This window comes from Phoxinus phoxinus (assembly GCF_949152265.1).
Source record: "Phoxinus phoxinus genome assembly, chromosome: 2".
NCBI lineage: Eukaryota > Metazoa > Chordata > Actinopteri > Cypriniformes > Leuciscidae > Phoxinus > Phoxinus phoxinus.
Window position 1 is genome coordinate 51,168,418 of NC_136877.1, and position 13,117 is coordinate 51,181,534.

The 13,117-nt window shown below is 45.9% G+C and overlaps 2 protein-coding genes across 2 annotated transcripts in view; one reads left to right on the forward strand and one right to left on the reverse strand.

Moving 5' to 3' along the window:
- LOC306992573 (uncharacterized protein) overlaps positions 1–12,886 on the reverse strand; it is an 868,003-nt gene extending 855,117 nt beyond the window's left edge. The window contains exons 1-3 of the mRNA XM_079601646.1: positions 10,774–12,886; positions 9,349–10,122; positions 8,368–9,056 (exon numbers count right to left, since the gene is read on the reverse strand). Coding sequence (XP_079457772.1) covers positions 8,809–9,056; positions 9,349–10,122; positions 10,774–11,845 — 2,094 coding nt within the window. The 5' untranslated portion in view covers positions 11,846–12,886 and the 3' untranslated portion in view covers positions 8,368–8,808. The remainder of the gene's footprint in view (positions 1–8,367; positions 9,057–9,348; positions 10,123–10,773) is intronic.
- Positions 849–8,178, forward strand: LOC306987526 (FH1/FH2 domain-containing protein 1). The gene is made up of 9 exons (XM_079591871.1): positions 849–1,753; positions 3,046–3,189; positions 3,923–4,105; positions 4,892–5,011; positions 5,098–5,259; positions 5,891–6,120; positions 7,247–7,478; positions 7,642–7,756; positions 7,834–8,178. Exons 1-9 carry the CDS (start codon positions 1,310–1,312, stop codon positions 7,860–7,862), a joined length of 1,659 nt encoding a protein of 552 aa, XP_079447997.1. The 5' UTR covers positions 849–1,309; the 3' UTR covers positions 7,863–8,178.
- Positions 12,887–13,117: the final 231 nt, after the last annotated feature.

Genomic DNA, 13,117 nt, shown 5'->3' on the forward strand with positions numbered 1-13,117 from the left:
TAAGAGTCCTTGTATAATATAATATAATATAATATAATATAATATAATATAATATAATATAAAGAGCCATTTTATCTAGCAGGAAAATAGAAAAAACTAATGGCAAGGACTTTTGAATGTGTTTATGGAAAAGCGTGATTTTCTCTCTCTCTCTCTCACACACACACACACACACACACACACACACACACACACACACACACACACACACACACACACACACACACACACACACACACACACACACACACACACACACACACACACACACTAAAAAATGCTGGGTTGTTTCAACCCAATGTGGGTCAAATATGGACAAACCTAGCCGTTGGGTAAAAATTTGTAATTACTTTTTTAACCCAACGTTTGGTTATTTGACCCAAAATTGGGTTGAAACAACCCAGCATTTTTTAGAGTGCACACACACACACACACACACACACACACACACACACACACACACACACACTTCGGTTCTTAAAGCAACTTGAACTGAGTTCTTCAACTCTTTTAGTTTATTTAGTTGAGTTTTAACAAAACACTCATATTCTTGATAGAAAGCAACCTAAAGACATTTTTTTTATTATATATTATGCAATATAATTAGAATTAGACGCTAGTTCGGATCCCAAACCAATCAAGTATAGTGATTATTGACCCAAAATCCATCAGCAGTGTGAGCCTCAGCGTGGAGAGACTGGAAGAAAGGGTGGAGACGGAGAGACAGTGAGGCAGTGATATAAACAGGAGATGCTGGAGGGATAAGGAAATTAAGGAAAAGGGCGCAACTCAAATAAACACCGTGTAAACGACCCCTCATAATGTCTGGAGGGTCACGTCTGTCTCTCACACACACATGCTCAACGCAACACAGCGCTTGAAACCAAGACGGCGGCGTGATGTAGGAGAACGGGCTGAAGAGGATCTATAGATGCTTGACGGGCAGCGGCTGGATTCACTGGGCCTTCTGACACACACATCACATGATCCGCAAGATTTCAGACACATCAAGCTCAAACTCAGTGTTGACGGATCATCTGCTGCACTACTGTGCTGATGTACGGATTATCTTTACTAGCCTTTGTTTTTTTACCTTGAAGAACATGGGAACATCTTCAAGGCAAATCCTGTAACGTTGGAGGATCATTTGCTGCATGAAACCTAAACGGACACTGATCAAGGAAATTCCAATGAAGAAGCCATATTAAGCTGACATCTGGTCATTGTGTTGATTTGGAGAAGAAGGTTCACCACCTAGGCATTATTTTGCACACCATTAATTTAGCTAAAAAAAAAAAACGAAGACCCAATGAAACAAGCCGAATCTTTCGAATCCCTCAAAAGCCACGCCCCCCTGCTCCGCCTCAACGCCCTCGACTTCTCCGACCTTTGGGATGACGAGGATCTTGAGCTGGACAGCATTGATGACGACTCCTCCCGCATTTCGGCCAATCAGATTGCAGCATCCCCCGTGCCTCAGCCCCCTCCCCCTTTGGCTCCGCCCCCTCCCCCCTCGGCTCCTCCTCTTCCTGTATCCAACGGGTCGCCGGGTCCGTCAGGCGCTCGTACGCTGAGGCTCCACTGGAGGGCGCTGGTGAGTCTGCAGCCGGTGCCGAGAGTGGGCCGCTTCGGGCCCCAGTCCATCTGGGCCGGTCTGGAACCGGTTCATCTCGACACCAATCGACTGGAATACCTGTTTGAGAGCAAAAGCAGCAGCAACAGCGCCCTCTGCAGTCTGATGGAGTGCCGGCGGGTAAGACGATGATGTTCGCATATGCATCTAAAAGTAAACCTGTCAGTAAAGGCTGGAATGCACTACGCGACTTCCAAACGGAACAGATTTTAAAACAAGGTTCTTTATTGGCTTTAATGGCTCAGTGAAGAACCTTTAAAATCCATCGAATCTTTCCATTCCACAGAACGTTTTTTAGTTATTTTTAAAAACTAAGGGGGGAAATTGTTTTCTTTTAAAGGAACACTTTTTTGGAAATAGGCTCATCTCCCAACTTCCCTAGAGTTAAACAGTTTTACCGTTTTTCGAATCCATTCAGCCGATCTCCGGGTCTGGCGGTAGCACTTTTAGCATAGCTTAGCATAGACCATTGAATCTGATTAGACTTTTAGCATCTCTCTCAAAAAAATGACCAAAGAGTTTCAATATTTTTCCTATTTAAAACTTGACTCTTAGTTACATCATGTACTAAGACCGACAGAAAATGACCCGGAGATCGGCTGAATGGATTCGAAAACGTTAAAACTCAACTGTTTAACTCTAGGGGAGTTGGGAAATGAGCCTATTTCCAAAAAATAAAAAATAGGAGTGTTCCTTTAAGATCTTTTACATGAAAGGTTATTTTTTAATTAAAAAAAAAATGGCTGTGAAAAACAGGTTTGTATTGGGAGAGAAAAAAAGTAAAGAAAAACCTAAATAATGAGAAATAAAGTTAAATTAACTAAATAAATAAATTAAACATTGATAAAAAATAAATCGATTTGAACAATTAAAAAAATAAATAATACATCTACAAAACGGTAAAATAATGAGTAGATTTTTTTATATATATATATATATATATATATATATATATATAATGCAATATAGTAGAAACTAAATATTTTCAAAATAATATTCAAAGCATATTTATAATATACATTTTCAAGGTACAATTTTGGTCTTTTTACAGGAAAATATATAGCTGGCTTTTGAATTTTACTACTTCGTACCATAATTATCATATTTCGGCATCTGAAATATTGAAACCCGCTGCACTAAACGCAGAACAGACGTATCAAGTTGTTCCGAAAAAGTCGGTTCAAAACATCAAACATGTTTGATCTCCTCCGACTCTATGGACTCGAAGTCTGAAGCTAAAAGCCCAGAGTCTGTGCCTGATCTTCTGTGACATCTGACGACTCTGGCACGACTTTAGCAACTACAGCTTCAACTCATCAGACTGCTAATCAGTCAAGTATCGTAGTGCATTCCAGCCTCAAGCTCTTCAGTGTTTCTGCTCCACATCTCTCTTTGTGTGTTGGTTTGCGCAGCAGAAGCAGTCGTGTGTGTGTGTTTTGAGTGTGAAGCGCAGTAACATCATCACTATAGCGCTGAGCGGACTCCCACCGGCACACCTGCTCCCTCCTGCCATATTCAGCATGGACAACACTGTGCTGGACAGAGAAGACATCCAGGTGAGCTCCCTACAGCATCAAACCAACATTCACGAATTCACTCTAAATACATGGTCTAATTTTGGAAGATTCTCCATAGATATGATGTAGTCGACTACAGCCCTATACGGACGGGACTAGTTTAACATGGAGAGGAAAAAGTAAAGTAATTATTACCAAAGCTTCTCAGTGATTATAGTCCCATTTGAATGTGCATTTCATCATCATGTCAGTAAAGATTACGCCGACTTTTACCTTCACTAAAAAGGTCCGGAAAAATTACCTCAGGTAATACCACCTGTATATGTACGTAAATATTCCATCATTTCCTGTTTAAATGTAGTTTTCCGCGTTTTTTTAAAGTATGGAGGCACTTGAAAAAGCATTCAGTTGTGTTCTAGATGGTGGGAAAAGTCTGTGGCAAAACTCACGTGTTTTCCACATTCACCATTCAAATCAGAAAGAAGATCGAAAGCACTTGTTAGAGGCATGAAACTTCTTTTAGCGTGAGGTGAGTGCCTATTACCAACATAACCCAATCAGAATTGAATTAATATCGTTCGACCGGACCTAACTTAACCAAGTTACTCTCCGACTTCTCCTAGTTTTACTGAGATATCTTATCCTGTGCAAATTGGCCATTATTATTACAGTCGTCCTGGTAAAATTGCATCTACCCCCATAAAGCTAATCCTGCCTGAATAGTGCTAATGAAAGCAGGAGTAGTTGTTGACATGCATGTGTTGTGGTTCAGAGGTTGCAGATGCTGGTTCCCACTGAAGACGAGCTGAATGTGATCGCGGAGGCGCGGGCGCGGGCACCGGTCTCGTCTCTGGGATCCGCAGAGCAGTGTCTGCTGACCCTGGGGACCGTTCCTCACCTGAGCGCCAGACTGCAGATCTGGGCCTTCGCTCTGGACCACGACAACATGGAGAGAGTGAGGGAAACTCAATGAGCGCGTCTATGCACATTCTTAACCTGATTATGCTTAATAAGCTGGCAATACATGCGTTAACCCGTTTTCCTTCATCTGAGTAAGGTCATAAACAGCTTAAAGTCCTCTTGTAGTCAATCATTTTATCCCTTAAAACTCATCTTTGATCACCACAATGACATATTTGAGAAAAAACATTCTTCACGCCTTAAACAATCTTGAATGTAACTCGACACCCTTGCCTCATAGTATATGCGGTGCTATGAATATGCTAATGAGCCCCGCCTCCACTCACTCACTCAGCTCAGAGATCCACTGGTTGACGATCACACAATAAGTCTTTATCTGCTCTTTAATAATGTTCTCAAAACGTTAGCACAAAACCATTAGTTATACATCGTTCATAAGGTTTTAGTTGGATGTTCGTCTAATGTTTTTTAAAAGTTACTACTAGTTTCAGAAGATTCAGGGAACATTCAAAAGTAACTTTCGTAATGTTTGCAAAATTATCAAATTAAATGTTACCTTAACATTTGTATAACCAAGAATTAATTTTTAAACATTTAAAAAACTGGACGTTTCGAACGTTCAGGGAACATTCAGGAATCATCCAGGAATAATATTTTCATAATTGAATGGGAATGTTAGCAAACTGTTCTTACTTTGACAATGGGATTATTTATTATTTTTGAAATTATGTGAATAAAAAGCATGAACTAAAGAGCTTTTATGTTCTGTTGTCTGTGATGTCTGCTGATTTGTGCTCACAGTATGTGTGTGTGTGAACAGGAGATCGCAGAGCCGCTCTTCCACCTGAAGCTTGCCATGGAGCAGCTAGCGGCTAATCAGACGTTTCGCTGTATACTTGCAACTGTTCTGGCCATCGGCAACTTTCTGAACGGCTGTAAGGTGAGAACGCCTGTATGAAGATGTGTGTGCCTGGTCACCTGTGTCCTGCACATCGCATGAAGGTGTGTGTTTTCAATCTTGTACAGGCGAAGGGGTTTGAGTTGAGTTACCTGGGCAAACTCTCTCAGGTGAGAGACACACACGGCCGGCAGCCTCTTCTTCATCACGTGTGTGTGTTATTGCTCCAGCTTTACCCACAATCCTCTGATCTCTACTCCGACATCACTGCCGTCACAAAATCCAGCAAGGTATGTGGCTGGAGAATATTGTGCATTATGTACTGATTGTGTAATAGCAGAGTTTAAACGTTTCAAATCACAGTATAAACTGCATTGTTACTTTGCATGTTTACTTCAACCAGTTATCAGCTCAGAAATAAATGTTTGAATTGCATTTTGAATTCAGAGCTGTGTAAAAACGCCTTTAATGTTGCAAATAATGACCCAGGAAGATGATAAAAACTGATATGACTTTGTTAACTGGAAAGGGAAAGTCAAGTTCAGTGCATTGCATTGTGGGAAACACGTGTGCTTCTCAATCATTAGGCTAAGACGGCATAATGCTTTTGTTGTGTAAAAAGTTTTGACTAGTAAACATGCATTATATTTTTGTAAGTTATACTTCAGCCTGATGTTTGAATGATATCCAGTTCATTTGAAGCCTGTTATTTGTTCTGGACATGTAGTGACCATATTTCCTTCTCTTGGGAAGGAAACTTGGGAAGTTTTCTTCTTCATTGGTTCCCCAATTATGCGGTGTGCCCCAAGGGTCCGTTTTAGGCCCCCTTCTTTATATGCTACCAATGGGTGCAATTTTAAAAAAAAAGTTGTGTTAATTTTCTCCCTCTTTTCCTGTCTCTCATAAACAACTGCACTCTAGTGTGACTACACACAAGTGCAACTGAATCTCTCCCAGCTTGAATCCCTTTGTAAAGCATCCTGGGATCAACTAAGACTTCTTGAGAAGGATGTAAAGAAGAAGAAAGGTGGAGGAAGGAAAGAGGAAGGTGGAGAAGAGGCAGGTCTCCATCATCGGCTCCGCCAGTTTCTGAAAGACTGTGAGGAGAGGTTGAAGGTGCTACGAGCAGTTCACCGCAGAGTCATCAACAGGTAACACCATTTGCTTACTATAAATGAATAGTTCAGCCATGAAACTCTATTCGCATTCGGATTGGTTTATTCAAATGTAATGTTCCCAGCCAATCGATTTCATGTAATCATCATTACTATTTCCCGATATAACCTCGACGCATCCGTACAAATGCACTATCGCTCCACACAATGCAAGTTCTCTCTCTACCCCTCCACCTCCCCAGCTCCACCTGCCTAGATCTCTCTCTCTCTCTCTCTCTCTCTCTCTCTCTCTCTCTCTCTCTCTCTCTCTCTCTCTCTCTCTCTCTCTCTCTCTCTCTCTCTCTCTCTCTCTCTCTCCGAACACTGATCCACATCCAAATATGTATAATGCTCTCATATATTAGACATGTTTATTAAAAGTCTGTTTATATTTATGTCTACAAAACAAATTTCAAGCATTTAAGTGAACCTTTTGAAACATTAATTAAATCCAGTTTGTCAAAACTCTTGACTTGTATAGGCTTAGTTAACTCTTTCCCCGGCATTGATGTAAATGTCCGACATTTGTGAGAAAACGCTTCCCCGCCATTCATGGAATTTTTCCGGCTTTCCGTGTTTTCACTGTTATACGGTTGCGGGCACTATGACATCTTCTGAAAGATTACTGAATCCCCTGATCAAAACACATGCGAAGAAGATGCAGAAACAAGTGGTACGTTATCATATCATATGTCAAATAACGGGATTAATCAAAACTGCCTTCGATCTACTCCATATGTTTTGATCATCGTTCTGAATTTGACCCAGAAGTCTTTGAAAAAATTTGATTTTCTCAACTTTTTGCTCACACTGTTGCTTTTTTTATGAAACATACCAACATTCAAGTGTTACCCACATTCAAAATAATGCATAAAGCTAGAATAAAACAGATTTTTTTTCTTTTTTTTAAAGCAGGCTCTGTTCGTTCTTTTGACATATTGCGTGTTCAGGAATTCAAACAATTGCTGGTGGTAGCTGGTGAAGAGTTCATTTATTGAATATGTATTATGCTTTCAGCCACCAATAGTGAGTGCTTATAGTGTTTAAATCCATTCCACAAAATTCCTCAGACAACGCAAACAAAGTCTACAGGTCCATTATATTAATTTCTCCTTTCACTCAGATTCCACTCGTTCCTGCTCTTCCTCGGTTACTCGCGTCCCATGGTGAGAGAAACGAGCGCAGAGGCGTTCTGTAAGACCGTCAGTGACTTTGCTCTGGAGTACAGAGCTACTCGCAATGCTATCCTTCAACAGAGGGAGAAAGAGAAGGAGAAAGAGAGGGAGAAGGAGAAAGAGAAGGACAGCCAAAGCACACTTAAACTCAAAACCAGACTCCAGCAAAGCCCATCTGATGTAAGTAATGACTCTAACTCACATAAGGGCCTAAACTCCTTTAAACGTACACATTCTCACTTCTCACGACAAAGTAGGCCTTCTGTGGTTTTATTTGATGGTATTTTCTATTTTGGAGATAGAATAATTATGAAGCTAGATAATGACGGCTTTTTCACTGTAGAAGAACGAGGAGCAGGTGAAGCTCGAGGAGGTTTTGAAGACTCCTGAATCTTCATCATCTTTACGCTTTGACTTCACTCTTCCACGCCAGCGCAGCAAGACGACCGACAAGAGAGGTATTATATTCATTGACAAAATCATTTGCGTTTAAGTAAAATTGACAATAATTACATATTATAATTGTTTGTTGCAGGTTGTCACTCCCGAAGGCTGAAGTGGTGAACTCCAATACTTGTTCCTTTAAAAGTGTTTAATCCTAATAATTTTTTTGAGTATGGAAACAAAACTTGAAATTACATCTCTTTTCTGTGATTTCTTTTGCATTGCTACTTTGTTTATATGTTTTAGTACATTAACGGTACAGTGGTGAAGCATTTTTTTTTTCTTTTTGCCTTATTTCCTGTTAATTTCAAATAAATGGAGTAGCCATAATATCGCTTGATTCGCATATTTGATTGGCAAGATGTATTTTTTTAAAATACTATTTTACAACAACCATGGTAGTGATGGTTTACAGATGCTTGAAACCGTACCCTGCAAAAAAAAAAAAATATATATAGGCTATATGTCACGGTAGGGAGACGAGAGGCGTGGATTCAAACGCAGAGTGAATTTATTAGGACGACAGTCAGGTAGGCTACAAACACCAACGCACAGCAAACAAACAGGAAGATACACACGAACCACGTAACATGTACAACGAACCAGCACAGGACAGCAAACACAGGAAGACTAAATAGGGAGGCAAACAAGGAGGGTAACGAGCAGGACAGGTGGGACAACTAAACCAATAATCAGATAACAAGGGGGAGGGACCAGACAATGACAAGAGCACATGGCCCCAAAATAACAAAACACCCATGTGCATCACCAGACAGGACAGACATGTGACATTACCCCCTCCCTACGGAGCGGCTACCAGACGCTCCATAAGACCAGGGTGGGACGGGACGGACAGACCAGGGCGGGACGGGAGGGACAGACCAGGGCGGGACGGGAGGGACAGGCAAGGCGGACAGTTCATCGGGCGGCCAGGGCGAAGCGGACAGTTCATCGGGCGGCCAGGGCGGTGAAGACCCCTCGGGCGGCCAGGGCGGTGAAGACCCCTCGGGCGGCCAGGGCGATGAAGACCAAAGCGGAACAGGAACAGTCCCTTGCTCAGGAACAGTCACAGACACGACCGACTCAGGAACTGCAACAGCAACAGACACCACCGGCTCAGGAACAGCAACAGGCACCACCGGCTCAGGAACAGCAACAGGCACCACCGGCTCAGGAACAGCAACAGGCACCACCGGCTCAGGAACAGCAACAGGCACCACCGGCTCAGGAACTGCAACAGGCACCACCGGCTCAGGAACAGCAACAGGCACCACCGGCTCAGGAACAGCAACAGGCACCACCGGCTCAGGAACTGCAACAGGCACCACCGGCTCAGGAACAGCAACAGGCACCACCGGCTCAGGAACAGCAACAGGCACCACCGGCTCAGGAACAGCAACAGGCACCACCGGCTCAGGAACAGCAACAGGCACCACCGGCTCAGGAACAGCAACAGGCACCACCGGCTCAGGAACTGCAACAGGCACCACCGGCTCAGGAACTGCAACAGGCACCACCGGCTCAGGAACTGCAACAGGCACCACCGGCTCAGGAACTGCAACAGGCACCACCGGCTCAGGAACTGCAACAGGCACCACCGGCTCAGGAACTGCAACAGGCACCACCGGCTCAGGAACTGCAACAGGCACCACCGGCTCAGGAACTGCAACAGGCACCACCGGCTCAGGAACAGCAACAGGCACCACCGACTCAGGAACTGCAACAGCAACAGGCACCACCGGCTCAGGAACAGCAACAGGCACCACCGGCTCAGGAACAGCAACAGGCACCACCGGCTCAGGAACTGCAACAGGCACCACCGGCTCAGGAACTGCAACAGGCACCACCGGCTCAGGAACTGCAACAGGCACCACCGGCTCAGGAACTGCAACAGGCACCACCGGCTCAGGAACTGCAACAGGCACCACCGGCTCAGGAACTGCAACAGGCACCACCGGCTCAGGAACTGCAACAGGCACCACCGGCTCAGGAACTGCAACAGGCACCACCGGCTCAGGAACTGCAACAGGCACCACCGGCTCAGGAACTGCAACAGGCACCACCGGCTCAGGAACTGCAACAGGCACCACCGGCTCAGGAACTGCAACAGGCACCACCGGCTCAGGAACTGCAACAGGCACCACCGGCTCAGGAACTGCAACAGGCACCACCGGCTCAGGAACTGCAACAGGCACCACCGGCTCAGGAACTGCAACAGGCACCACCGGCTCAGGAACTGCAACAGGCACCACCGGCTCAGGAACTGCAACAGGCACCACCGGCTCAGGAACTGCAACAGGCACCACCGGCTCAGGAACTGCAACAGGCACCACCGGCTCAGGAACTGCAACAGGCACCACCGGCTCAGGAACAGCAACAGGCACCACCGGCTCAGGAACTGCAACAGGCACCACCGGCTCAGGAACTGCAACAGGCACCACCGGCTCAGGAACTGCAACAGGCACCACCGGCTCAGGAACTGCAACAGGCACCACCGGCTCAGGAACTGCAACAGGCACCACCGGCTCAGGAACAGCAACAGGCACCACCGGCTCAGGAACAGCAACAGGCACCACCGGCTCAGGAACAGCAACAGGCACCACCGGCTCAGGAACTGCAACAGGCACCACCGGCTCAGGAACTGCAACAGGCACCACCGGCTCAGGAACTGCAACAGGCACCACCGGCTCAGGAACTGCAACAGGCACCACCGGCTCAGGAACTGCAACAGGCACCACCGGCTCAGGAACTGCAACAGGCACCACCGGCTCAGGAACAGTCACAGACACGACCGACTCAGGAACTGCAACAGCAACAGGCACCACCGGCTCAGGAACAGCAACAGGCACCACCGGCTCAGGAACAGCAACAGGCACCACCGGCTCAGGAACTGCAACAGGCACCACCGGCTCAGGAACTGCAACAGGCACCACCGGCTCAGGAACAGCAACAGGCACCACCGGCTCAGGAACTGCAACAGGCACCTCCGGCTCCGGAACGGCAGACACTGGCTCCGGCTCCGGAACGGCAGACACTGGCTCCGGCTCCGGAACGGCAGACACTGGCTCCGGCTCCGGAACGGCAGACACTGGCTCCGGCTCCGGAACGGCAGACACTGGCTCCGGCTCCGGAACGGCAGACACTGGCTCCGGCTCCGGAACGGCAGACACTGGCTCCGGCTCCGGAACGGCAGACACTGGCTCCGGCTCCGGAACGGCAGACACTGGCTCCGGCTCCGGAACGGCAGACACTGGCTCCGGCTCCGGAACGGCAGACACTGGCTCCGGCTCTGGAACGGCAGACACTGGCTCCGGCTCTGGAACGGCAGACGGGACCTGAACAATCTCTGGATCGGCAGACGTGCAGTGTCTCCTCCATGCATGCAATACTGCCACTGCATAAAAGAGGAAGACCGCCCTCCTTGCCGTGGCAGGACTGATGGTAGGCAGTTCCGAGACGATCTCCGAGATGACAGCGGGCTGCACGGGAACGACCTCCGGGATGACAGCGGGCTGCACGGGGACGACCGCAGGTTGCACGGGAACGATCTCCGGGACCACCGGGACTGAGACCACTGGACTCGGGACCACCGGACTCGGGACCACCGGAATAGGCTTGAAGGATCTCTTCCTTCTCCTCCTCCGCTTTGGGGCCACCGGAACTGGAACCATTGAAACCGGGACCACCGGAACCACCGGAACCAGCGGTGAAGGCTTCATGCTGGACGAGACCAGTGGCGAGGGTCTTGTGCTGGACAGGACCCGTGGTGATGGCCTTGTGCTGGGCAGAACCAGCGGTGGATGGAACTCAGGGTCAAGGTGAGACCGATGTGATGAGTGATGCTGGGACTCACCTCTATCACCTCCTCTCCTACAACCTCCGCGGGTCCCAGAGAACCTGGCCAACCGGGTTCCCTCAAACCGCTGAGAGTCAGCAAGGGACTTTATATGGTTGCCAGTCGCAGTCTTGGTCTCACCTCTTCCCGACTGACCGCCGGCTGTCCTGATCTCCTCATTCCTCTGAGCGCACATGGCGAAGTATTTAAATAAGGAGATCCCGTTCTCCCTCTCCGCAGGACAAAGTTCGCTCCGCTGAATCCACATTTTTGGCTGGTTCGTTCTGTCACGGTAGGGAGACGAGAGGCGTGGATTCAAACGCAGAGTGAATTTATTAGGACGACAGTCAGGTAGGCTACAAACACCAACGCACAGCAAACAAACAGGAAGATACACACGAACCACGTAACATGTACAACGAACCAGCACAGGACAGCAAACACAGGAAGACTAAATAGGGAGGCAAACAAGGAGGGTAACGAGCAGGACAGGTGGGACAACTAAACCAATAATCAGATAACAAGGGGGAGGGACCAGACAATGACAAGAGCACATGGCCCCAAAATAACAAAACACCCATGTGCATCACCAGACAGGACAGACATGTGACACTATATATATATAGGCTATATATATCAAAAATCAAACAGCTTAATCCAGCCTAAACTGGGTTTTGGACACTTTTTTAGCTGACCAGGCTGGTCATAGCTGGTCAAGATGGAGACCAGCTAAAAGACCAGCTGAACACCAGATTGGCCTTGGAGAACAGCTTAAACCAGTTAAGACCAGCCAACCAGCCTAGGCTGGTTTTATTGGGGGGTTTTCCTAGCAGGATATCAAATAGCCTATCATAATTACTACAGTCATTATAACAATTATAGCCTACATGAATAAACAAGTTCTGACAGTGTTTTCTGACCATTAGAAACTGAGCTGGATGATGACATCTGTTTTCTCCAGAGCAGATAAATTTATCTGCTAAAAAAAAATAGGCTAAGTGTTTTTTTTGTTTTTTCAAAAAAAAAAAAAAACACTTAGCCTGTGCTTTGAGAGGACCGCACCATTTTATTTTTATTTTTCATTTTTGTTGTAAAAAGAACAGTTATTAATTTAGTCCATTTATGGACAAAATTAATAACTGTTATTTTTACAACAAAAATTAACCAACACTATTACTTAAGCTGGACTATGACGCTATTTTTTGTGAAACTTTTTTCCCATTGCTGTTTGAAAAAATCTGTAGTGTAAAAAAGCGCTATATAAATAAAGGTGACTTGACTGAACATTTCTTTCACTTCGTTTATTTACAATAAATGTACCACATTTTATTGTAGTACAAATAACTATTTTGTAAGAAAATGTGGTTTACCAAGGTACATTTTTGTTTTGTGAAGAACTTTATTTCGAATTCAACGACCTAACTGTAAATGAGATGAAAAGCTTTTGTAAAGCGATTACAGTGCTTCGATGGGAGGATGCTGCTAAGCAAATCCTGCATCCACCAATCAGACGTGCTCTTTATTTAAAAAGAAACGCGTA